Source organism: Petaurus breviceps, unplaced genomic scaffold (genome assembly GCF_028583685.1).
Source record: "Petaurus breviceps papuanus isolate PSGF00001 unplaced genomic scaffold, PetGlider_PUasm1.0 90994, whole genome shotgun sequence".
Classification (NCBI taxonomy): domain Eukaryota; kingdom Metazoa; phylum Chordata; class Mammalia; order Diprotodontia; family Petauridae; genus Petaurus; species Petaurus breviceps.
Window position 1 is genome coordinate 8,232,226 of NW_027187393.1, and position 27,360 is coordinate 8,259,585.

A 27,360-nucleotide genomic window follows, 5' to 3' on the forward strand; every position below is an offset into this window, starting at 1 on the left:
AGAGGAAAGGAGGGGTCATCAAGAGATATTGCAAAGGCTGGATGGTGGTAGGCTGGTAGGTGAGAGATAGTAAGAAATCCAGTAGGGCTCCTAGGTTCTAAGCCTGAAGGTTTGGGAGGATAGTGTAGCCTTCTACAATAATAGGTAAAGGAGAGGAAGATTTAAGGAGAAAGATAATGAATACTGTTTTGGACAAGGTTGGAGGTCAGCAGAGATTATGGGGCAGGATAGGTAGATATGGAAATTATCAGCAGAGAGAAGGTAATTAAATCCATGGGAATTTTGACGAGATCACCAAGAGAAACAGTATAAAGGAGAACATAATGTATTAAGATCCTGAAGGGTATACAAAGCTTAATAAAACATGATGAATACTCTTCCCCCTAGAAGACATGCTGTTAAGCTTATTATTGTTTTTCAGACCCCATGGAGCACAGCACTCCAAGCCATTCTGTCCTCCGCTATCTCTCTAAAAATGTACAAGTTCATGTTCATTGTACACATGACACTCTCTCCAACTTATCCTCTGCCATCCCCTTTTCCTTCTGCCTTCAATCTCCCCCAATATCAAGATCTTTTCCAATGATTCAAATAATAATGAATTTTGTATAAAAGTTTCCTAGCACACAACACAGGGGGAAAATGCAGGTGTGTGTGTGTGTGTGTGTGTGTTTGTGTGTGTGTGTGTGTTTACTAACCTGTCTCATCATTTCTAAGTTTTTAAGAAGCTGATTCCAGATCTCTTGGTTTTTCTACTTTACCCATCCTTTTTGTTCATATGTTCATTAGAGCAGGTCACAAAGGATGGGCAAGAGAAATGAAAGGAAGAGAAACAAATCAACCAGCTCAATCCGGTGTGGCAGTGACCCTGAGCTGTGCCATCAATGTTTATTAAGATTTATCAACAACTATTAAGATAGTTTAGCACTAGGGATACAAAAAGAGGCAAAAGACATTCCCTGTCCTTGAGGAGCTTTCAATCTACTGGGGAAACAACATGCAAACAAATATATGCAAAGCAAGCTGTATATAAGATAAATAGCTTAACAGAGGAAAGGCAGTGAAATTGACAGGGGTTGAGGGCAGAATTTTAGTTGGGACTTGGAGGAAGTCAGGGAAATGAGGAGTCAGAGAAGAGGGAGAGCATTCCAGGCATGGGGGACAGCTAGGGAATATGCCCTGAGCTGAGAGATACTGTCTTGTTTATTAGACCTAGAACAAGTTGTGTACCTTTGTGCCTCAGCTTCCTTGTGTGTAAAATGGGCTCACAGAGTAGCTGTGATGATAATGATAAACTACACAGGAGTGTCTTCAAAACAGTAGAGCATCATACAAATGTAAGGTAGTCCTGTTATTTCTTTATGTTGCTCTTTTTCTCACACCACCAACACACATCTTTAAGAGGCAGTCATAGCTCTGTTTTCTGCACAGGCACACAAATATAACAGGATCACAGTTTTCCCCAATCTTAAGCATTTGACATATTAATAGGCTTACTAAAATTAAATGGACAAAAGAAACCAACTAGCACGATACTGAAAGGCTACATTCTAAGTACAGTTTCATAGTCATCTCGGGACAAACTCCTTCCAAGTTCTCCAAGGATGTAAGAGGTACAATGGTACCTTTGGCAGGAAGATAGGAAGCTTCCTGATTTATACAGCATACCCTTCCTTGAAGGAGTACAAGTGTTAGTCCTTAAAAGGAAGTAAAATTTAAAAGAAGAATCTGTGGCAGGAAAGTAGGTTAGAATGATATTCTCCTCCACCTGCAACACTAGCTGGCCAGCACAGAGATGATTCATCAGTAGAAATGCTGCCCAAATAACTGTAAGAAGCAGATAGCATTTCAAAATGGGTAGGGATCTTGGAGATCATTAAACACCAAGAGGCCCTACAGCAATAGCCAGATACAAGTCTAGAGACCTCTCCTTTCCCCTTCAAATCTTCCTTCAGTTTCTTGGTAAGTGGCTGAGATCATACCTTCTCTCAAGTTTACAAAAACAGGAGTCTGTATATGGAGACATTACTCTGGGACATTTTCCTTTAAGGATGCTGCTGTTTTGGTCTATCCAAAGGACCTCCCATACCTACCTCTGTGGAGTCATGCTGGAGCAGGAGAGTCCAGCAGGGGAAGCATAGAGATAAGAAAGCTGTTTGAGGATGGAGAATGGGCCAGAAGCCATTTGCCTTCCAAGGAAGAGATGATGGATCAGACAAGGGAAAACCATTAGGGTGGGACCTTGTAACATCAGTGTGATACAACTGAACTACTTCTACTTTCCTTATCAATGAATCTATTTTTTGCCTGTCTATATATATTCCTAGCACTGAGCATACATTTAATAAATTGTTGATGACAGACTGACTGAATCTTGTCTTTAGTGCTCTAGACATCTCAGGTATCTAAGTCCCAATTCCTATCATTCTTTCAGTACTGCTCCCTTTCAGGAAGCCCTCTAAAACTTCAGGATCAAGAAAGAATCCCTTCCAACGCTTATTTCCCAATCTTGAAATATATGGATTCTCATTAGGTGAAAGAAAGCAGTGCTTTTCTATCCCCAGTGAACCTGGCCTGGGTGCCTGCCCATAACCTAGAGACACCAAAGTCTTCTACTAAGCAGTCACTTGGCCCACAAAGAATCCACACAAGACCAATAGGACTTTTCTTGACAATAGTGGATGAGTCTGGTTGTTCATTTCTGGGGCTAAAGCTGATTATGTCAAACAAACTATGTTTTGTTCCACCCCATTGTGGGGTGCATCTTGTGAAAGCACCTTACAGTAAAAAAAATATGTCACTTACAGAAAGACATTTTTTAGGATGGTATGAGAAGAAGCAGTGAAAAGAAAAATGGGGGTACAAAGTATAGAGACTTTTATGGGGGAGAAATTTGGTAAATGATAAAGGATAAAGAATTTAAGGATGAAATAAGATTTAAAGGGATGAGATTAGGGAGAATAGGCTTAATGGGAAAATGGAAAAAAAAGAGATGCTAGTTTTAGGAAAAGCATCAGGTCCCTCCTTTGTTTCAGGCTACTGAGGATTATGGTTGTCAAAGGAATCCTTACTCAAAATTGTTAAGAAGCCATTCAGTACCCACCTCCCTCCCAGACTTCTTCTTCTCCATGCCGTCTGTATTAGTCTAGGTGGAGGGAGGGAAGAGACTATGGAACTACTTCATTTTCTACCAAAATGTGTTTTTAGAAAAGAGTATGTTGAACTCATTTGCATCACAGTGCAAATAACTGAGAAAGCTTAAAGTATTTCTACTCCCAGATTATTACCATTTTAACAGCGTGCAAAGCTTATAAACGAAAAGAAGGAAGCCATAATGGTGAAACTGCAGCTTTTAGCCAAAGAGACTATGAGGGTTTTCTGGAAAAATGGTTCCTCCATGGAGTTAGTATGTCCTGATGGTCAAACACAACCTGTTCTCCGGTGGCCTCCCAGAACCAACATTAAGGGAAGGATGGCACGGAACAGGTGTCTGAACTATTCATTCTCTACAAAGGAGCACCTCATAACAACTTCTGATCTCTCTGTGAGCAACAGTGAGCTCATGTCAGAGTTTACAACATCAGAAACCATGGGGAACACATGGGGGATAAGAACTAAGAACCTGGGTCAGCACCTCATGGGCCCTTACTCACTTTCTCAATTCTGACAGGTTATTATTTCTTCATCTATTTTTAAAATGGGGTGTGTGTGTGTGTGTATGTGTGTGTGTATGGGGTGGGGGATGACAGCTTGGGAAGAAACATGGCAGAGGGAGAAGAGGCTAACTGATGAAATGGGTTCAAATCCTGCTATTGCCCCTTACTATCTGTGTGGCACTGGGCGCTTAATGTCCCTCAGCCTTAGTTTCCTCACTTGTAAAATGAGAGGGCTGTACAAGATGGCTTCTGAGGTCCTTGCCAGATTTAGATCTGGAATCCTATGAGGTTGGACTTTTGTCTGTGGTCTGGACTTGATATTTCATTGGTGTAGGGAGCTCCCTCATGAAGAAAGAGTCTCTACTAATGGCAGCTCAGCCCGACAGGGTCACAGAACCAGCGGGTGACCTAGGCAGGTCTGGGCCCCAGGCTGTCAGGCACAACTCTGAGGTCAGTTTTCTATCCACAATCTCCCAGGGCCTCCTGGGATCGACCTTGAGGAAGCTCAGAAGGAGGGAAACAAAAAGGAAGGGAGCGGGAAAAGTCCAAAAGAAGGACAAGTGCTCTCTTCCTCACTGCTCTATGGGAAATGAAGTCAGATGATTTTTCAGCTAGTCAATATTAAGCATATAAACGACCTTGTTCCAGAAAGTGAGGCTTGGGCTCAATCATTTTAATGTAAACAGAGTAGCCTTTACCTTGTCATTCAGGAGTGGTTTGATCTCTGTGAGCTGCACGTCTTGAAGTTCATCCATGAGGACAGGAGATGGCACAGAGGCCTTCAGGAACCAGTAACACTGAAACAGAAAACAAAGGGAACAGAGATAACACAGGTGACTGAGATGAAAAGACAGACTGGATAAATACGGTCATTGGCAGGCCAGTGCCCACAGGCTGGATTAAGCCACCCTAACACTAGACCCATTATGTCAGAAAGCAAGCAGACCCAAAGAACCAAGGGCAGAAGGAAGGACATCCAAATATATTCAAGCAGGAGGCAAGGTACAGCTGCCATCATGGCCCTAAGTGGGCCTATCAGATCTCCAAAGGAAGACCATATGCGTGGGAACCAGGAGGCCTGGTTTTTATATAAACTGTGTGGCCTTGGACAAATAACCTTCCCCTTTCTGAGCCTGTTTCTTCACTGATAACATAAGGGAGATGGACAATACTTTCTTTAAGGCCACTATCAACTCTAAGAGCCTTGACCAGCCAAATTCCCAACAAAGCTGAGGTGAGAAAAGAGCGGGATGGCAAATCAACCTTAACTAGCTATGGAAAATGATGTGGTTTGGAGTTGCTGAGAACCCCAAAATGTGAGGGTATAGGGTGGCATCTGCCCAGAATGAATTCATGCACTCAAACCATCTTCCAATCAGTGGTAAAGTTACTGTAATACTAACAGGAGCAAGCAAGGTTCCTAGGGGAGAAACTGGTGCTTATATACAAAAAGGACAGTGAAAGGATCTGGATGGGATTAAGGAATGGTAAGCAGTCTGGGGAGGGCCAGGTGCAGCAGCAAAAGGAATATCAAGTAGGCCAGTTGCCTTGGTGGAGCCAATGATCTGGTCTGCTTAAATCTATGGGAAAATTCAGGGACCAGGTTGCTTTCAAAGGCATGGTCTTTTTTTCTAGGGGTCCAAGGTTCCATCACCTCACCAGAAAGGGTATACCTATTAGGCATCTTCAGAGCTGTTACTCACTAACAGCCCAAATTAATTCATCCTGTTTCCAGACATAGGTGATTACTGAAGGAAGAAAACATCCACAGCACAGCTTGGGATCCCTCCACAAAATTTTGCAATTACCAACACTCATACCCTAAGGATACCCAAGGGGTACAGAGAATTGACATTCATCTGTGCATGGTTACTGGCCTGGGAGTTTCCAGGTACTTTATCAGCTAGTTGCAAAGTATAGAATTGGTCACAGATGCTAGTCTAGTTACTTTAAGAATTCCAAACAGGGGTGGATAGGTGGCCCAGTGAATAAAAGCCCCGGCCCTGGAGTCAGGAGGACCTGAGCTTAAATCCTGCCTCAGACATTTAACATTTACCAGCTGTGTGACCTTGGGCAAGTCACTTAACCTCAATTGCCTTGCCTTCCTCATGCCAAAAAAAAAAAAAAAATTTGAAACAGCACTTTCCAATTGACCTGTGCACTCAAGTGCATCCACTGGTTTGGGATGTGATTTCACTTCTAGGCATAGGGACCCTAGAAGCCCCAGGCAGCATCTATAGCTCACATCCACTCCCATTCTCTATTATTAGGGTGTAAGTTCTGTGGGGGCAGGGACTATTTTATTTCTTTTTGTTTTATCTCCTTTAGTGTTTAAGTATAGTGCTTTCTACACATTAGGCACTTAAATTTTTTTGAATGGATGAATGAAGAGTTTGTTGGGTTGACATCTTAAAGTTCTGATTTACTGATACTTCTTCCAATCCACCTACTTTCATTCCCTATTTGCATTTCAGTCCTCCGGGCTGTTCCACAAACAATCTCCATCTCTCTGCTCCAGGCATTTTTTTCTGGCTGTCCCCCATGTCTCCTCTGCTCTGAACAGTGACCTCGCTGACTTTCAGTCCCAACTAAAGCCCTACCTCCTACAGTAGTAAGTCTTTTCTAACCCCCCTTAATTTCACCACTTTCCCTCTTTTAATTATTTCCTGTTTATCCTGTATATAACTTATTTTCTATACATTTGTTTGCATGTTGTCTGCCCCATTAGATTGTAAGCTCCTTGAGGGCAGGGACTGTCTTTAGCCTGATTTGTTTCTCCTTGTGCCTGGTACATAGTAGTTTCTTAATAAATGCTTACTGATTGATGAAATCACAGATTTTGGGAGAAAATTTTTTTTTAAATATTTTGAGATATATGTTAAGTGGACCAATAGGTATATTATGTAAAAATATAATTTGAAAATAAAAGCTGAGAAATGCACCTCACCTTTGGTAAAGGGAATTTAAAGACTTGGGATATATGGTAAGTGGACCAAACAGGGATTAAAATGGGGTCATGGAAGAGGAGGACAAGAATGAAATAACCCAACACCACCACAATGCGCCTGCCTCCAGTGACACAAATACAAAGAATGAAAGAATCCCCACTCTCAGGCAGAAGAGGAGTCATTCTGCAAAAATAAACACTGAAATAAATAGATAAAGCCACCCTTGCTCAGTCATGAACACTTCATGTGTAGGAAAGAATACTAAGCCCCCAGAATACGTTACCCAGGTCTTAATATGTGGCAGATATATTCATGGACCTATGGTTTGTTTAGCAGCCCCAGATTCTGTTCAGTTCTCATTGTCCCAAGGCTTTGCCAATGAGCAATTTTATAACACCTGCAGGAACAGTGAGATCACATGGTGGAAAATTCCATCTGCCAATCCCTCAGCAGCACAGGCTAGCCAGCTCCTCTCCTGGGGATCGCAGGCCGGCTGCAACTTCAGCACAGACGATATTTTCAACAAACACCATTTGGGTTCTTAGTACTATTAATCCTGTCAAAAGGCTGGCAGGGATTTTCTAAACTGGGATTAAAAACTAAAATTATCACCCACCCTCATTTTCCTCTTGGCCAGTGGTTTGTGAGGACAGTGAAGAGATGACAGCAGTCCAAACTCCCATGTTCCAAATGAAGCAATGGGCCAAGCAGCAGAGAGTGGGTGGAACTGAGGGGATGGAGTCACCGTGTCTGGTCCCATGGAGGATGCCTGGAGTCTTAGTCAGAAAGCTGGCATTATGGTATAGTTCTGCTGAAATGACTGCCCTGGGGGATAGCTGGCATTCATGCAACTGTTTAAGGTCTGCAAAGTGCATAGATTATATCTTGTTTGATCCCCACAGTAACCCAGGGAGGCAGGTGCTATTATTTTTATTATTCTCATATTACATATATAGAAACTGAGGTTGAAAGAGATTAAATGACTTGGTCAGAGTCACACAACTCGTGAGTGAATGAGATGGGATTCACTCCTCGCTCCAAGTCCAGGGTTCTATTCACTGAGCCGGAAGACCTGGCCTCTCATTTCAGTTCTGAACCTTACTAGCCGAATGACTGGGCAGTGGGTTCCATGAGATACTGATAAAAATCTCTTTCTGTTCCAACATTCTGTGATACCACGGTGCATCAGAAATAGTATTACAGTTCCGAGCCTGAGAGACAGGAAGATTAGTCTGTGAAAGAAATGGCTTACTTACGAAGGAAACCGTTTTTGAGAGGGGAATATGGTGCTGGGAAGGTGGGTTTGAGGTGATTGTCAGACATGCCAGTGGAGATTAGATCATAGATGATGGATTAGAGTTTGAGAAAGATTTGGAAGTCACTCAAACCCAAGCGACATTGACCTATAGGTGAGCTCAACAAAGGAGAAGGTATACAGAAGAGAGTAGGGGACCAATGGCAGCAGCTTTAGGGATGCTCATGGTCATGGTGGAGGAGGAAAACAGAGTGATAAGGAGAATAAACAGTAGTGCAGTAGGAAGTAAAGATGGACAGTGGTGACAGGGAAAAGGGCTGGACAGAAAACAAAGGTCACTATTATTTTATACATACATATATATATATATATATACATATTACACACACACACACATTTTGGGTGTTTCTGCAGGGGTTAAGTGACTTGCTCAGGGTCACATAGTTAGTGTCTGAGGCCACATTTGAACTCTGGGTCCTCCTGACTCCTGGTCTGGAATTTGCCACCTCGCTGCCCCTCACTGTTATATGATATTAACCTCTCAACCTCAGCTGCCTCATCTGTGACATCAGGATTACCTCACAGTTAATGCTAAAATCAGATCCTTAAAACGCTATATAAATATGAGCTATTATTATTTAAAACCAAGGATTAAATTTCAGACAAAATTAGGATCAGTTCTCAAACTAAAAAAGCCCGTTACTGGGATCATAAATGAGAAATACAGGCATTATTGCACCACATGCCAGCCAGAGTTATGTGTGCTCTTAGTTGGCTGGGTGCAGGATTTCTCATAGGAGTTGCCTGCCAGGGATAATCATTATCCTTTTACTTCTAGCCATCGTCTCACTATGCTGCTTGCAATCTCACTTCTCACCCCAGCCCCCCAACTCTGGAGTCAGCCCCTGGGGCCTCTGGCCCTGACAAGTGAGCTTTCCTTTTATTTTGCTGGCCAGTCGACATTCATGTCCTTTCCTAGCTATCTCCTTACCAAGGTGCCTAGGCTATCATTCTCTGATAAGTGAGATAAGCACCACCTCCCAGCTCCTCTTTCCAGTTGAGATTTTCTTCCCCAATTAGAAGGTAAGCTACTGGAGGACAAAGACTTACTTGCATTTGAATCTGCAGTGCATTGCGCAGTGTTTGGAACATAGTGAGCATTATCTATCTTTTTTTTTCTTTCTTGTTAAAATTCAATTTTATTTTAAGTTTTATATTCTCTCTTCCCCTCTCCAATCATTAAGGCAAGAAAAACAAAATCCATTACAAATATGTATGTACAGTCATGCAAACAAATTCCCACATTAGTTATGTCCAAAAAGAAAAAGAATATGTTTCTATCTGCACTGGATTCCATTAGCTCCTTATCTGAAGGTGGGTAGCACATTTCACCATGAGTCCTTAGGAATTGTGGATGGTCACTGTGTGATTAGAGTTGTATTTTTCAGAGCTATTACACTTATCTCATTTGACCATTACCATGACAGTAATGAGGGAGGAAGAACAGGTAGTTATTTTCCTATTCTAAGGAAACTTAGTGAAAACTGAGGTTTGGAGAAATTAAAGAACTTGTAGTCACCCTGTTAACAGGGCAGTGCCTAAGGCTCACCTCATTTCCACCACCTAGAGGTCAGAGTAGTAGGCTTTTGCCATTAATGATTAAGGAGTTTAAACAATCTGATGAGTCACTGGAATAAAGACTCCCTCGAGGCAAATCTAACAGCTGACTTCCTCCCCAGGCAGCATCATCAGCCTGGAGGGCTCACAGAAGACTTAAATTCTGCAAAGCTAGTGAAATCGATTAGAGGCCCCAGATAGGGACCCTCCTTTATGCCTTTTTGGCTAGGTAACAAGAGTAGCTCTGCATACCTGGCTCCATAAAGATATAATCTTTTTTCACTTATTTCTAGAGAAAGGGGGAGGCTGAATTTCCTAAGAGATGGGTTTGGTAGATTGGACCTGTTCCTGCTTAACTACGGACCCCTACTTCCTAAGACTAGCCAGTTGTGGGAACAATTACATCCTTTATGGAAGAGACCAATTAAGTGGCATCAGGTGTTAGCCATGTCGATCCGCCCCGCCCCGCCCCGCCCCGCCCCCCCCATACACTACCATGTATGGCACAGGGGGACCAACTGGAAAACTCTGCCCAGGAGACTGCACTGACCACAGCGGTTGTCTGGGTAGATGCGCCTGTCATGTAAATAGGTGCTCTTGGGATAGCAGAAGCGTGGCAATGGAGGCCACTCCTCCCCAAACAGTTTTGGAAGTGGCTCCCAAATACGGCGTGGGTAAACAGGAGATCAATGAATAGACAGTTACAAGAGTGCTAGTAAAACTACCCCAACATCCATCAGTGTAGTCGAAGCGAGGTCCCATTTAATCCTCAAGCACCTCTTGGCCACTCCCACTCCACTTGTATATAAAGGGCTAAGAGATGACAGTATCCAGTCTGTTATAATGCCAGGGACTCCCCAACAGGCCCATCAGGACATTTTAATTTCCAAGACTTCAATGTTTATTTTTCGGACCCATCACTGGTTCTTGGGAGTTAGTGTCTACATGAGTGCTTACGGTAGCCTCTATGCCATTTTGTGGGTAGGGTTAAAGAGAAACCCTTGAAATTAGCAAGCCATCCCGTGTAGTTTAACACCCAATGTTGCCAAGTCCTGGGAGGGGTGAAGCTACTTCCTTTCTGGCAATGGATATGAAGGAGGCCGCATCATTCAGCTACCTTTTATAATATCTGTGTGGTTAGTGAAGAAGGTAGACGGCACCCAATGACTTACAATGGACTACAGGAATTGAATGAAGCCATGCCAGCTCATCAATCATTCGTGACTCATCAATGTGTCAGACCAGAGAGCCCAGGCTATCTCTGGGTGAGCAGTATGGGGTTGTCCACCTAACTAAAAGACTTTTCCTCTATTCCTGTGGCTAAGGCTAGTCAGGAGCAGGTAGCTTTCACCTGGGAAGGAGTCCAGCATGCCTTCACTAACATTCTTTAGGACTACCTGACCTCTCCCTCATACTGACATAGTCTGGTGGGCAGAGAATGAAAAGAGTAATGTAGACTGGCCCAGACAAGGCCATGGTGGTAAGGGACCTACATCTGATGTACACATCATGGCCCCCATGATATACAAGGGGTGGGAGATTGACCCTATAAAAACCGAGGGTCCAATTCACTCACTCAAGTTTCCAGAATACTTTCCCAGCTTTTCAAGAACAACCTAGCCAAACCTATGTGGCACACACCCTAGTTAGGTATTGCTCCTGCCATACCTCTTGGTGACAAGGTCCTAAGATTTTCTAAAAGATAATCCTCCATTTAAATAGCCTTAGAGTCATTACTGGACAGCCTTGACCGCAGGAATGTGAAAAGCCTGACACAGGCAGCACTGGAGGAAGAGCTTAGTTCAAATAAAAGAACAAAAACAAAGACAGTAAAATAATAATAATAATAACAGCATTATGGCCCCTGGAGAAGTATAATCAGAGGGACTAAATAGAGGGAAGACCAAAGCCCTTAATCTCATGCTTCACCTCCCAGGTCATCTGCGTGATGGTAATGCTGGAGATGGTTCACACTGGGAAAGTATTCTGGAAACTTGATTGGTCCAGCGGACCACACAATGTTCATATGGTTTCCCAGCTGCCCAGGGCAAAAGGTCAGCCCTTAAGGAGTCCGTGTCCCCAGACTTGACAGATGTCCCACCATCACTTGAATAACCATACCCATCAGATTCAACGTGTCCTGTTGACCAGATTCATTTCTGTATGGTGAATCGGGGAGTTACAATGATTTGAACCAGTCTCATATGCTTGTTAAGTATCCCTTCCATGCTACTGTTAAATACATTTCTTTTTTGTTAAATAGTCTATGAGTGCCTCATTTCATTCCAATCCCAAGCTGGAACCACTGCATTGGCCAGAGTCTGGCTTGGTCTACAATAACTTATACAAACTGATGCTGAGTGAAGTGAGCAGAATCAGAAGACCAATCTACACAACAACTACAATAATGTGAAGAGAAACAATTCTGAAAGACTTAACTCTGATGAATGCACTAGCCAAACAAGGCTCCCTAAAAATCATGATTATACATGGATCCTCTCTTTGGGCAGAGCGGTGATGGGCTTGAGGGAAAGAATGAGACACATGCTTTCAGACACAACCAACTTATTGAATATACTTATGTTCTAAGGGAGGGCTTTTATGGGCGAGGGGACGTGATAGAGAGGGGAAAAAAGGCTGCCAATAAAACATTTAAAAACATGCAGAAGAGAACAGAAGGAAATTCAGAAGTGAATAAAGACAAGCAGGGCAGTACTGGTACTGTGGTGTTAAATGTTACTTTTAAAAAATAACATGCAATAGAGATTCATAGTCTCACAGACAATCCTCTTCTTATGTTCTTCATATATGGAAATGTTATATTCGTTGATGTTAGTTAAGCTCATAATAAAAAATAAAATTTAAATAAAAACTTTCAATTTCCTATTTCTTGAATAACATGATCAGGAACTATATTATTAGCTTGCTAATGTCCAACTCTGTAGTCATCCACCATAGCTGCAGAAATTCTTTTCTGTATCGGTCCTTTTCAAGACATACTGATAATATTCCATTAGTTTATTTTCCTGAGTAATGTTTATCATTACAACCATGTTTACCTGATTACAATAATGTGGCAGCAAAATTTTCTTGATTGACAAGTAAAAAAAAAATGGAGACAGCAACTAGTTCCCAATGGGGGATGAGAAAATGAGAAAACAAAGTCAGCAGGAGCCAGATGGAGTTGGCCTGTAGAGCACTTGAGGACAAGAAGATATGTGAGGTGACCAGAGGGAGCTGGGCACTGGAGGAAGACACTCCAAGAGTATCGAGATTATTAAAGATAATGAGGTATCTAGTGTACATAAGACTGAGTACTAGATGAATCAATACACAAATAACAAGGGTAACTCTTCTTACTCAGTTGAGAGCGTTATCTATTTCTATACAGATATGAAAATTTAAGTTTAGAGGAAAAAATGAACATGAAAAAAATCTAAATATATGCCATCTTTTAAAGACTTTAAGTCACCTTGCTACTTTATAAACGTCAACATATAAGTTGACTGGTAAAATGGTAATGACTTAAATGTTTAGAAGTGTGATAAAAAAGGGGTGTCCAGGTAGCACAGTGAGTAAGAGCACCGGCTCCAGTGTCAGGATGACCTGGATCAAATCTGGGCTCAGATACTTAGCACCACACCCAGAAATAACTGGCCGTGTAACCTTGAGCAAGTTACTTAACCCTGATTGCTTTAAAAAAAAAAAAAAAAAGGAAGTGTGATAAAAGCCTAAGGAGGAAAAATAACCCAGATATAATGCTTTCTAGACCTTCACATCTCTACTCCCATGTCATAATGAACCAGATAGGATAAGTTCATAGGCCTGATTCATGATACAGGCAATTAATACTAGAGAAGTACAGATATTGGAGTTCTAATAATCAAATGGGAGAGAAAAGACAAACAAGAAACTACAGCATCAAGCAGTTTTACTAATTGCCACATGAGTGCCAAAAGAGTTCAAGGGAGACCAGTCACTCGTCACTGAGGTAGTCAATGAAAACTTCAAGAGAAGAATATGAATATCCATATGAATGGCTAGAAACTGGAAAATAGATAACATCCTAAATGGAAGACAGAGTATGAGCAAACAGAGAAGCAAGAGAAAGAATAAAGGAGGTTAGGGGCTCATGAGGAGCGTAAAGGTTGCTAAGACATAAAGACAGATTACGGCCCAATCACACAGATATTTATTTATAGGACATTCATAAAACAGTAGCAATAACAAGGGACATAATGAGTAGCATAGTACATGTAAATGTTCTTTCTCCCCAGCTGGTCTGTATTCTCTTTGGTGGCAGAGACCATGTAGATACCGCTAGAGCTCAAAAGCAGCTCTCATTTATATAGGCTTAAGGTTTACAAAGCACTTTCCTCACATATTTGAGGACTGATTGACAGATACATATATTTGTGAACTGAAACATATGGCTCCCTCCCTTCAAGTCTCAACTAAAATCGCATCTTTTATAAGAAGGCTTCCCCTAAGCCTTCTTAATTCTAGTGCTTTCCCTGGGTTAATTATTTCCTACTTCTCCTGTATAGAGCTTACATAGATTATTTTTGTTTGCAAGTTATCTCTCCTATTAGACTGTAAGCTCCTTGAGGGAAGGGGCTGTCTTTTGACTTTTTTGTATCTCTGGCATTTAGCACAGTGCCTGACATATAGAGAAGACACTTAATAAAAGTTTGTTTGATTGGTTGCTATAGTTAAGTGCTACAGAATCTCAAAGAAGGAAGGGAATATTGTGGGTGGCTTCATTCACAGGGGAGGAAAGATGTAAATTAGGCTTTAAAGGATGGTTAAGTATCAGAAGTAAAAGAAGAAGGCAGGCAGGTACTACAGGTGACAGTAACAACATAAACAAAGCCAGAGAGGTGGGAATTTGCGAGGTGTGTTTGGGGAAAGTGAATACAACAGTTTGGCTGGAGCAGAAGGTTCATATTTACAAGCTGTGGGAGGTAAAATTGGAGCCAGATTTCAGAAAGCCTGGAAAGCCAGGCCAATGAGTTTGGATTTTATCTTATAAGTAATGGGAATCAACTAAACACTCTAGAGCAATACAGAAATACAGTGACAAAGTGTCAATTTGGAGCTTGAAAGTACTCTTAGTGATTACCTAGCTTAATCCCTTTATATTACAAAGGAGGAATTAGAAAGATTTAAGTGATTTGTCCAAGGCCACAACTGCAAATCATTGACAAAGGTGAGATTAGAATCAAGTCCAATGTTCTGACAACCATCCCAATTCACTATAATAATTTCCATAAGAAATTTCATAGAGTTCCATAAAGTGGACACAGTATTTACAAAGCTTTAAGTTTTGTTGACTCACCACTATAATGTCATCAAATTCCCTCTAGAAAAGTGGTATCAAAAGGTATGTTGACTTAGAAAAACACAAATTAACATTAATCTACATTTTATTATATTTGTATTTATTTTGTTAAACATTTCCCAAAATTCTAGTTCTGGCCTTTAGACTCTAGCATATCTGCAGCCCTGGATATTATTATTCCCTTGCTGTGTGTCCTGGGGGACCAGAGGAAAGCAACGTGTCTCAGGAGTTAAATAAGAAACCAAACAAACAAATTCAAACTCCCAATCCCATAGAAGGGACCTAAGGATAAAATATAAGGAAAGATGCTCCTCAGAGAATATACAGAGGGGCAAAGAATCAAAGAAATTATTCAGGATTTGAAAGATACCGTCACCCAAGTCTGCAAAAAGTGACCAATGAGAATGCCTGAAGCATCCCTAATACCCATTCTCTACAGTTACAGGAAAGACTTGTAAATCTGGAGCCCAGCTCCAGATCATTGACCCAAACTTTCATGAGAGTTGGGATAAAGAAAAAATGGGTCCTTGCTCCTTTTTTCAATAACAGAATAAGTTCCCTGTTGCCTCACTCCTGATTTCTGTCAACTTTGAATCAGAATTTGTCAGTGACAGATTTGATAAGATGAAAGAACACCACATACCATGCTGGCCTTCTAGGCAGAGGGAAAGGCAAAACCAGAAGGCATTGGGACAGTGATCAATAGTTTTGCTAGTGTCATGCACGGCAAGAAATATATAAGATAAGGAAAGAAAGGTAGGAAGCACCAAATTATAAAGAGCCTTGAATAGCAAGTTAAGGAGTTTATACTTTAGTAGCAAATAAGGAACCATTGATAGTTCTGAGCAGAAGCCTGACAGTATGGGGAGTCAACTGCTGGGCTGTGAGAACAGGGATCAGTTTCCTCATCTGTGAAATAGGGACAGTGAGCCCCTATAGCACCATCCCACAGGCTCCCTGGAAGATCCCTTCAGTACCTGGGCACACAGTAAGTGCTTAATAAATGGAGTGATCTGATGTGTGCAGGTAAAGGTTGATCTAGTAGCACTTGAAACACCAAAGATGGGAAGGGCTGGAGGCAGCAAGGACAGGTCAGAAGGAAGGTCCAGGCAGGCTGTCATGAGGACCTAAGTCTGTGTCTGTAGGAGGGAAATGGAATGGAGGGGATGGAGTCTAGAGGTCATGTGAAAAAGACCCTCCAGGAGGTAGTAACTAGAATAGAGGAGGTGAAGTACAGGGCAAGCATTTGAAGCAAGGCTGACTGTGCTAATCCATGGCTCCACTGACAGAAATAAGAGAGTCAAAAGAACATTTGCTTTGGACTGGCTGACTTAGGGTCTCAGGGCACCTAAATGGAGATGCCTGGGACACAGGGATGATCTTAGATATGATCCACAGTCCATGGGCTCCCCCTGGAATAGGTGGACTCCTGGAGGTTATAAGTAGTCCCTGAACACACTAATTGATGGCATCACAATTTGATCTTTCTTTAGCTCCAATAAAATACAAAGAATAATTCCATATAATAAAGAAACAAACTGACCCTGGAGGAAAGGTGAGAAAGTGACTTCCCTATGTCTTTGCAGAGACTACAGATGTGAAATATTGCAAATACTGACAGAATTGGCTAATAAATCAGTTTTGCTAAATTGCTTTTTTAATTGTCTTTTTTTGGGGCAGTTAGGTGGCACAATAAATAAAGCACTGGTCCTGGAATCTGGAGGACCTGAGCTCAAATCCAGCCTCAAGCACCTGACACACTTACTAGCTGTGTGACCTTAGGCAAGTCACTTAACCCCAATTGCCCTGTCTTCCCCACTCCAAAAAATAAAATAAAATTGTCTTTTTTTGTTACAAGAGATGGCTTGCTGGGTAGGGGAGAAAGGAGGGGCATATTTGGAAATAAAAGTGATTTTTAAAAAGATATCAATAAAAATTAAACATAAGAAAACCTCTGATATATTGAATGTTTTACACATATGTGCATTATTACTCTTCAAATGTATAGGCTATTAAGATTAAAAACACAAAATCATTTTAAATCATAATAACGGCTTGCATTTATGGAGTACTTTAAGGTTTTCAAAGCACTTTACATTTGTTAGTTAGTGCTGAGGCAGGATTGGAACTCAGCTCTTCCTAACTTCAAGTCCTATGATCTTTACCCATTGTGTCACCAAGTTACCATTTTAAAACATTACTGAAAGCATTGAAATTTTTTTGTTAACAATTATCTTCTTAATTAACTGATATTCATAATGACATCATGTAAAGGTTCAAGAATTTTTTTTTTACTTTAAAAGAGGGTCCTTATAATAGAAAAACCACTGAGAAATCTCTGATCTAGGGAAATTCATTCTACCAGGCACTCGTAAAATCCAAGTGAACAAGTCCCAGTCATTTTTGATAAAGAAGGTAGGAGGGCAAAGATGAGGGAGGTCATGAGCCACTTCCAGAATCCCAAGAGAAGGAAATACCCTTTTATTTAAAGGAAAGAAAAAAATAGCTCCTTCTCATTAAAAAATTGGAGAGATCCTCTGCTACACATTATCTTCCTCAAGTTCTGATCATTCGTTCTCTATGGTTCTTACAAACTAACAGCTATGATAAATGTATGTTGACTGCCTCAATCAACAAACCTTTCATGAAGAGTCTGCTGTTCCCTGCTGTGCTAAGAAATACAAATACAAAATAATGGAGCCATTCCTTCTTCTAAGGAGTGTGTATTCTGTCTAGGTAGAATGGAGAAAAATCACGCTTTCATGATTCTATCAATAAAGACCAACTACATACTAAGTGCCCAGAACTACAATAGGATCTTCAAAAGAACTGAAAGAACACTCAGGAGCTTCTCTTTAGAAGCTTCAAATCTAATCGGCATTAAAGACACTCTATTGTTGTTGTTCAGTCATTTCAGTTGTGACTTCATTTGGGGTTTTCTTGGCAGAGATATTGGAGTGGTTTGTAACTTCCTTCTTCAACTCATTTTACAGATGAAGAAACTGAGGTAAACAGGGTTAAGTGACTTGTACAGGGTCACACAGCTAGTAAGAGTCTGGGGCCATATTTGAACTCAGAATGATGAGTCTTCCTGACTCCAGGTCTGCTACTCTACCCACCGCTGATCCATTAACAACACTAACACGTGTGGAACAACCAAGGAATGATTACAGGCTAAACTATCTGCTAATATTCATTAATGTAATAAAATTAACCCTATTATTGCAGAATATATTAAATAATGAAAAGTCTTGAAGTCTAATTGTACAATAGTGATGTTCTAGTTTTAGTTCCCATTAAAAGAAATATATGATTTGGCTCTCAGAAAATGCAATGAGTCTGAAATGCTATTAACTCTTTAGTCAGAGGTCATTTTTAAAGTCAGCTGTGACTCATCTTTCTTCATTTGCCATAAGAAATCAATCATTAACCACATCCACTTAATTTTTCCTTTGAAATATCTACTTATCCTTTACTTATGTTATCAATCTTCAGATTACTGACCAAGAAAGAAGGATTTGCTCTCCCCAGAGGGAAGGACTAGGATGAAGAGGATTAAAGCTATAGGGAGGCAGATTTTCGATTAATATAAAGAACTTCCATTTGGGGACATCTTTTATTATTAGGAATAGGCTGGCATAGTCAGGAATAGTCAGGTAGCAATTTTCCTGTTTTTAGAAATGCTCAAGTAGAAGCTAAAGAATCACTTTTCAAATTAGCTAACACTTATACAGTACTCTAAGGTTTGCAAAGTGCTTTATAGACATTATTTCAGCTGATTCTCACAACAACCGTTTGAGGCAGGGACTAATAGTGATAATAATTACAGTGAACATTTATATAGCACTTACTATGTGCCAGGCACTGTGTGAAGTGCTTTACAATTATTATCTCATTTGATCTCATAACCTGGAAGGCAGATGCTATTATTATCCCCATTTTGTAAATGAGAAACTGAAGCAGACAGAGAAGTGACTTGCCTGTGTATTGTCACACATACATGTGAGTAAGTGTCTGAAGCAGGATTCAAACTTCTTGGCTCCAGACCCAGTACTTTATCCATCACAGAAGTGATGTCAGACTCAAATAGAAAATGGGATCACCACATATACAGAAATATTTATAGCAGCTCTTTTTGTGGTGGCAAAGAATTAGAAATTGAGGGAATACCCATCAACTGGGGAATGGCTGAACAAGTTGTGGTATATGAATGTAATAGAATACTAGTGTTCTATAAGAAATGATGGGCAGGCAGATTTCAGAAAAACCTGCAAAGACTTGTATGAACTGATGTTGAGTGAAGAGAGCAGAACCAGAACATTGTACACAGTAACAGCAACATTGTACAATGATCAACTCTGACAGACTTAGCTCTTCTCAGCAATACAATGATCTAAGATAATTTCAAATGATTCATGATGGAAAAAGCTATTCACATCCAGAGAAAGAACTATGGAGTCTGAAGGCAGATAGGAGCACGCTATTTTTTTGTTGTTGTTTTTTCTTTCTCGTGGGTTTTCTCTTTTGTTCCCGATTCTTCTTTCACAACCTAATGTGGAAATATGTTAATTATGATTGTACATGTATAGCCCATACCAGATTGCTTGCTGTCTTGGGGAGGGAGAAAAATACTTGGAACTCAAAATCTTATAAAAGTGAATGCTGAAAACTATCTTTACATGTAACTGGAAAAAATAAAATACTACTAAGTGGGAAAAAAAATACTTCTCTTACCTACCCCCCCACCAAAAAGAAATGGGGGTCACTAAACTTTCCATAAGTATCTTTGAGGGCTACATAATAACATCTTTGTTCTATTGTATTTTTACTTACTTTGGTATATATTTCCCAATTACATTTTCTTCTGGTTTGGGCAGCACTCCTATTTGACTCCTCTGCATTATTACCCCCCCCCCCCCAAACTAGCTGCCTGGTGGCAGAGAGGTAGCCTGGTATATAGGAAAGGGAGAATTCTTGATGAAAAACCTGCTTCTGACATTTGCTATCTGTAAACAGGGCTTCATTCCTATCACAAACAATGATTAAATACCTACATGTGTGTATGGTGCTACACGCAAACAAAAAGAGCCCTTGTTGCCAAGGCACAACATTGTACTGGGAGAATGTAACATGCATAGAGGAAAATAAATACAAGGTAATTTCCTAAAAAACAGGGTCATCAGGAAAGGCTTCATAAAGCAGGTGTCACCTGAGTTTCTCCTGGAAGGAAGATAAATGTTCCAAAAAAAAGCAGAGCTAACCTCTAGGCCTTGGGAGGTAACAGTTGGCAAGTCAGTCTGGTTGGGACAGAGTACATGAGAGGGAGTAAGGTGAAACAGGTCTGACAAAGGTGGCTGAAGACAAACTGTGGAGAACTTTAAGTCCTGCACTGAAGGGTCCATGACTTTTTTTGTGGCACAGATCCCCTGGACAGTTTGATGAAGCTGAGGGACCTGAACTTAGAATGATATTTAAAAATACACAACATACAAAGGATAACAAAGGCAACCCATTAAACTGATATAAAATACTTTTTTCCCTTCTAAGTTTATGGAACCTCTGAAAAGTTTAAGGGGTTCATGAACCCCAGATTAAGAAACTTTGATGTAGAGACTTTCAAGAGATTTTGGCAGCTGCATTAAGGTCCACTCTGGCCCTGGACAACAGCCTGTTGGTTCAAGTACTAGGTGTGATAGGTGCTGGACAAAAGGTATTACTGAATGCTAACCTGTTCACTGTTCATTAGGTTAGCTTTAGAGTCTAGAGATGGGCTTGAATTCAAGAATAAAATCAGAAATTTAGGCCATTAAAAAACTAGGGGGCGAGGGGGCTGGGTGGCGCAGTGAATAGAGCACCAACCTTGGAGTCAGGAGGACCTGAGTTCAAATCTGGCCTCAGACACTTAACACTTACTGGCTGTGTGACCTTGGGCAAGTCACTTAATGCCAATTGCCCTGCCCTCCCCCCTCCAAAAAGCAAAAAATTAAAATCTATGGGGCCTTTGATGTTTGTATGAGCTCATGTATATACAGGAGTTTCTCAAGAGTCTGGTTCAGACCAAGACCAAGAACTCTATGAGAACAAGTCCACAGACTAAGATGAGTTAAAACTCTCCCTAAGGCCGCCTCAACCAATTATAGGGCTCAAAGATACCAAATGTAGACCTTCGAGGGGTTACACAACTCGTTTCCAACCATGACCTAGTAAGTCAGATATAGAATTTTATCTTGGACAAAAGTGGGAGCTCCTAGGATTGCCCTGGGGACCTGGAGATGTGCAGTATCCCGGCCTTATCTCCTGACCCCCTGCAGCTTCACACAGCTGTACCAAATATTCTTTAATAAATCTCATTTGGATGCATAACTTTTGCAGGTGGACTGTTTTCCTCTTTGAGAATAGACCCTAATTTAACCTAGAATCACGCACCTGGAGAGGTACTTGTGGCTAAAGGCAAGAATTAAAATGGGTGAGACTGTGATCAGTTTTTCTTGTCATTTTAAGAAAAGTTCTGAGAATTCAAAAGAAATAGCATTAATTCAAATCAGTGCCGTTTTAGTGGGGCTAATTCAGCAGTTGTTTGGAGAAAAAGATTGAAGAGAATGATAATACAGTACCTTTCCAGGGATCTGAATACCATCCTAGGGGGTCTATAAAGCACTTTGTCAACCTTAAAAACTATCCATGAATGTCGGTGATTACACTGAAGAAGGGCTTCCTTGCACTAGATGAGTCAGTCTAGACTTTCACTGTGCTTTCATAATCTCAAACATCAATTGTGACAATATTTCTTTCTTGACCTTTTTGTGTAGGGCCTCTTCCATACATTTTGTTAAGATTACTGTCCCTTAACCTTCACTTTCATTACACCATTGCACTGTCCAAAGCTTTTAATAGTTCTGGATTTCCTATTCTACCTACCTTTCAAGGCCCTCTATTATCTGTTTCCATTCTATTTTCTACATAGCTCCAATGCTAGTCTAATGAGGCTATTCTCGGTTTCCTGGGACATGCTATTGCTTATCCCTGTCTTTTCCAGCTTTCTAAATCTTAGAAACCCTTCAAAACTCAGCAAGTTCCACTTCCTCCAAGAAGGCTCTTCTGATTTCTACAAATCAGAGTGATCTCTGAATTTCTATAGCACCCAATTTACCATTTAATTAAATACTGTCTTATTGCAATAACGTCGCCCTCTGAAGCCTCACCATGGTATAGAGAGGATCCCCAGTTGGGAAGGCATAAGCTCTAATGAACTGGGCATATTTTGTTTTTGTCTTGGTATCCTCAGTGTCTAACAGAGTACCTGGTACACAGTAAGTGCATAATAAATGCTTGACGACTGACTCTGACTGACACTTTTGTGCTAAACCTTTGAAATTCACTGTTAATTATCTTCTCCTTGACATCTTCTTCTTTCTAATAGGTTTCTGTGATGTGACACTTCTGTATCCTAGTTCTTAGCCTATATGTCTGGCCACTCCTTCTAGTCTCCTTCTAGTGCCCAGGTCATAGCTGTTAAAGGTGGTGTCCCCCAGAACTTTGTCCTAAGCCCTCTTCTTTTCTCCCACTAGGCTATTTTGCTTGAGAGATCTCATCAGCTCCCATGGTTTCAATGATCATCTCTATGCTAATGGTTCCCAGATCTACTTATTCAGCTCTAACCTCCCTTCCAACCTCCAGTCTTGCATCTCCAACTGCCTTTTAGACATCTCAAACTTGATGCCTTAGACCAGGGATGAAGTTTGGATTCAAAGGGCTGCACTTGGGGACCTAGAGAGCCACATGTGGCCTTGAGGCTGCAGGTTCCCCACCTCTGCCTTAGACTCAACAAGTCTAAGAATGAACTCATCATCTCTCCCCAAACCCTCCAAAGCTCCCTATTACTGTTGAGAGCACCACCTCTCATAGCCCAGGCTCACAACATAGGTGTTTACCAGCTCCTCTCTTTAACCCCATAAAGACAATCTGTCTCCAAGATCTGTTGATTCTATCTTTTTAACATCTCTCATGTTTACCTCCTTCTCTCCTTTGACATTACCACCACCCTGGTGCAGGTCTTTACAACCTCATACCTGGACTATGTATCGCAATAGCCTGTTGGTTGGTCTCCCTGTCTCAAGTCTCTCTCCATTCCAGTCCATCCTCCATTCCACTGTCAAATTAATCTAAGACCTAGATCTGACCATGTTACTTTTCTATTTAAGAAATTCCAGTGGTTCCCTATTGCCTCCAGAATTCAAATGTAAAATCCTCTGGCATTCAAAGTTCTTAGCAACTTGGCTTCCTCTTTCCTTTCCAATCTTTTTATACCTTATTCTCCACTATCTTACTCCAGTGAAGCTAACCTCCTGGGCTGTTCCTGCACAAGACCTTGCATCTCCAAACTCTGCATTTTCACTGGCTGTTCTCCATGCCTATAACACTCTTTCTTCTCATACCTGTTTCCTGGCTTCAAGTTTTAGCTAAAATCTTACCTTCTCCAAGAAACCTTTCCTCATCTCCTTCCCTCTACTGATTATTTTCAATTTATTCTGCATGTATCTTGTTTGTACATAGTTATTTACATACTGTTTCCCTCATTAGAATGTGAGATCCCTGAGAACAAGGTTTGCCTTTTACCTTTCTTTGTAATCTTACTGCTTAGCACAATGCCTAGCATGAAGTAGGAGGTAAATAAAAGCTTACTGACTGAAAGCCATATTAAGTAAGGCTTGCTTTCAATACATAAAGTCAATACAGAGATCAATCAACTTCCAAACAGCAACTAGGAGTATTAGCATTGTAAATATAAATTATCTTGTGAATATGACAGATATGATTTAATGACTATAATTACAGCAGGGGTAGTTAACTCCTTAAATGTGGCAAAGGAAGCTCTTAAATCATCATACAGGCTTTTAATGTAAGAACTAAAGTAAAGAGGGGATAACCCATTGGCTATTCCATTTCAAACTGCAAACAACAAATGTTCAGGATATTACAGATAATGCTGTCAGAGTTAAACAAGTATTCTGATGATGAGTTTATCTCTTGATTATAGTCAAAACTAAGTGGAAAGGAAAATAGCAATAGGCAAGGCATTAGATTTAGCACAGGAACTGAATGTGAAGGGAGGGGGCAGAGGGATGAAAAGGGCAAGGAAGAAGCACCAAAGGACAAGGAGGAGGGTAACTATGACTAGCATCGTTCAGGCTCTCTCTCCTCATCCCTTTCATGCACTGAAAGTAAGGGTGTGCAGGTCAGGAGGATCAGGCTCAGAGAAAGGCTTGGGGACATTTAAGTGAGACAGCAACCTGGTGTCCTGGAGTCAGGAGATCTGGTTGGCGTCATAGCTGCAACACTTAGCAGCTCTGTGATACCAAGCAAGTCAGGGAACCTTTCTCATCTGTACTATTTACCTCATAGAGCTGTTTTGGGGAAAGAGCTTTCCAAACTAAATTAAACACTAGGTAGATATAAACTACAAAGCGTGTTCTCAAAAGACAATAAGGGTCCGTGGTCATTTTGGGAGGAAAAAAAATCCAAATATAATTAAATAGCTATCCTGTGATGTGAATGAATAGAGAATTCTATCCATAAATCTCTAATCATTTAAAGCAAGGTTTTCAAGAGATCTTGTAGAAAAGTGTTCCAGTCTAGCATGGTACTGAGGTTAGACTCCACTACCCCTCACCCCTCATTAAAGCAAGATCTAGTCACAAACCTGTTCTATCACAGATTAGCCCAGAAAAACCCTAATCTACTGACAGGCATATCAGTAAGCTTATTTCTATCCTTGGGGGGCATGATAGGGGCAAACAGGAGGAAGAGAGAAATGGATCACTGTTCTGATGGAGACCTTCCCTGGCTCTTAAGTCATAAACCGTCCTCAGCCTATCACAGGGAGGGAAGCCAGCCCTGCAGAGTCGTGAGGGAGTGGATGGAAGAACTGTGAAGCCTCCACCAAAAATCCAACTAAATGGACTGGGAGGGGGAGGAGAGGAGTAATCTATTTTTAGGAATAAGAAGCAGATCAGAGGAAAATAACAATCAGAGATTTATGAGGAAAAGCAAGGTGAGGCAAGGAAATGGGATGAATTGGAGGATAGATCAGTTTCGAAATTCAGTGCAATCTCTAATCCTACCTCATGTCCCAGATAGGAAAAATTCAAATTATGAAAAACAACCCTTAAGCCTACATAGGGTCTTTATGAGAGCCAAAGGACAAATTACAGCTGGAAGGACTTTGGAGCTATAGTGTTAAAACAGGATCATAGAATAATAGATTTAGAACTGGAAAGCACCTTAAAGACCACTTAATCCAACACCCTCATTTTACAGACAGGGAAACTGAGGCTGAGAAGAGTACTTGTCCAAGACCACATAAGTAGTAAAGGACAAAGTTGAGATTTGACTCCAAATTTAGTGGTCTTTTCTACTTTACCAATATATATATAAATTAGAGCTACCATTCTTTTAAGGGCTGTGATATAGTGGAAAGATCAAGGGACTCTTGCCAAGTCCATTAACTTATTGGCAAAATGGGAATAATTAACTCTGCCACAGGGCTACTGACATTTATACAAAACTTTAAAGTTTGCTTTGCATTCCATAGACAGTTGAGCATCTGACCCTCAACAAGAATTACATCTGGTAGAGCTCATAGGGATGGGGGGAAGGGTAGGAGGGGGAAGAGGAAGGGTCACTTTACTGAGAAACAGGGAGGTTAAAGTGATTTGCCCAAGGTCAGTCAGTTAGCAAGATCAGAGAGCAACTCCATGATTTGAGCTTGGATCCCCCTAGATCCTACATCCCCCCAAAAGTCAGACTATCTGCTGTACTATTCTGTCTCTACTATGTCCGAGGAATAAAGGAGGCCTTCAGGGAGCTCTGAGGATGCTCTAAGTGGGAGTACACAACAGGCACACAAATGATTTTGCATTATCCAAGGTAGCATTCAGGGAATTCTCTACAAAAATCTTAAGTAGAAGATTATTGTGGAGGTGAGGAGTAAGGAATTAGGAAGGCTTTGCTTAATAAAAACTATTAAATTGAACAGAAAGATTCAGCAGGGTTGGACCAAAAGAATTTCCAAGCAACCCTCAATCTAATACTGATTTAGTTAAACTAGATCAGCTTTTTTCCATGCTTGGTACAGTGAAAGAGTGCTGGATTTGGGAATCAGAAGATCTGAGTTCAAATCCCATTTCCCACACTGAAGTAGCTGTGTGCCTATGGGTATGGTGTGTAACTTCACCTATGTGGATCTCAGGTTCCTCATCTGTAAAACAGGAACGAGTCCTCTTACCTATTACAGGTTGTTTTTAATAACCAAGAAAGGGGTTTTGTAAACCTAAAGAAATACGATAATGTCAGACATTTAAACATTTGTTGAACTGAAAAGAAACATATTCAACAAGAAGTGACTGGAACAAAAGGGATTTCCTGGTAACCTTCAGGAAATTCAATTAGCTGAACCTGATTCAATGAACTAGAACAAGCCACTCTCCAGGCTGGTGCAGGGCAAGATTTCGGGATTCCGACTCAGGAGACCGGTCGAAACCAGTCCAGCTGTAACACCTGAGTCAGGTCACCTGCGAGCCTCAGTTATTTCCGGATAGAGCGGGAACGACCAGCGTGGTACCGAACGGGTAAGGGGCTCTTCTCTGGAGCTGCAGGTGCGGCAGGCGCGCGGGCCAGGCTGCCCCGCACGAGTCTGAGTCGCAGGGATTCCGGGAGGCCTCCGTCACTGCGGGAGCTCCCGGGCCGGGGCGGCTCAGCCAAGGTCGCTGGCCAGCCGGGGGCCTTAGCCTGCGCCGCCTCCCGAAGGGCCGACAAGCTCGGGGCGCACGGAGACACCTGGAGACCCCCGAACTCAAGGCCAGGCTAGCTGGGGAAGGCGGGGGCCAGGGAATGCGGGAAGAGGCAGCACTCACCTGAGCCGAAGGCACTTGTCAGGGCAGCAGCGGCAACAGCGGCAGCAGAGGCAGCAGCCGCAGCAGTTTCAGTTAAGGGGGCGGGAAAAGGAGAAGCGATGCGGCCCAGCGCAGGCGCAGAGCCAGTCGCAAATAGCCAAACGCCTGCGCAGTCCGCCTCCGATTCCAGGGAACTACCAGGAAAAGGGCGGACGCTCTACGTAAAAGCCGGAGTCTCCACCTTGGTTGTAGTTTTTTATTCATTAACTAAGAACTCGGCGGCGCGGCCAGAGGCGGGGCCTCGCCAAGGCCCACCCGAGAGCTGGGGTACACTGCGGTTGGGCAAGCCCTAGGGATGATGAGCCGAACGAGGCTCCCTTCTGGCCTTGACAGTCGTCTCCCGGGACGGCGCATGCGGCAGAAAGCCCGGGGCTACCAGGCGTCACCCGCCCTGCTGGACCCTGGGGGGGGGGGGGGGAGAGTGTGGGGAAACTTACTCTGTCCTCACTTTCAGGGTAATGGCCCAAATAACCAAATCAAATGACAACTTCTCCCTCCTCTGCACACATAAAAGTTGCTTGTTTACACCATGGGGTAATGCCTTTCTCGCAGATGTAACCTAATTTCACAAGGTCAGCTTGAAAACCAATTA

General features: G+C 41.7%; 1 protein-coding gene across 3 annotated transcripts in view; it reads right to left on the reverse strand.

Annotated features, from left to right (window-relative positions):
* NDRG3 (NDRG family member 3) overlaps window positions 1-26,886 on the reverse strand; it is a 76,161-nt gene extending 49,275 nt beyond the window's left edge. For all 3 annotated transcript variants that reach the window (XM_069077625.1, XM_069077626.1, XM_069077624.1), the window contains exons 1-2: window positions 26,730-26,886; window positions 4,355-4,453 (exon numbers count right to left, since the gene is read on the reverse strand). In XM_069077625.1, coding sequence (XP_068933726.1) covers window positions 4,355-4,411 — 57 coding nt within the window. In that variant the 5' untranslated portion in view covers window positions 4,412-4,453; window positions 26,730-26,886. The remainder of the gene's footprint in view (window positions 1-4,354; window positions 4,454-26,729) is intronic.
* Between the last annotated feature and the right edge of the window lie 474 nt (window positions 26,887-27,360).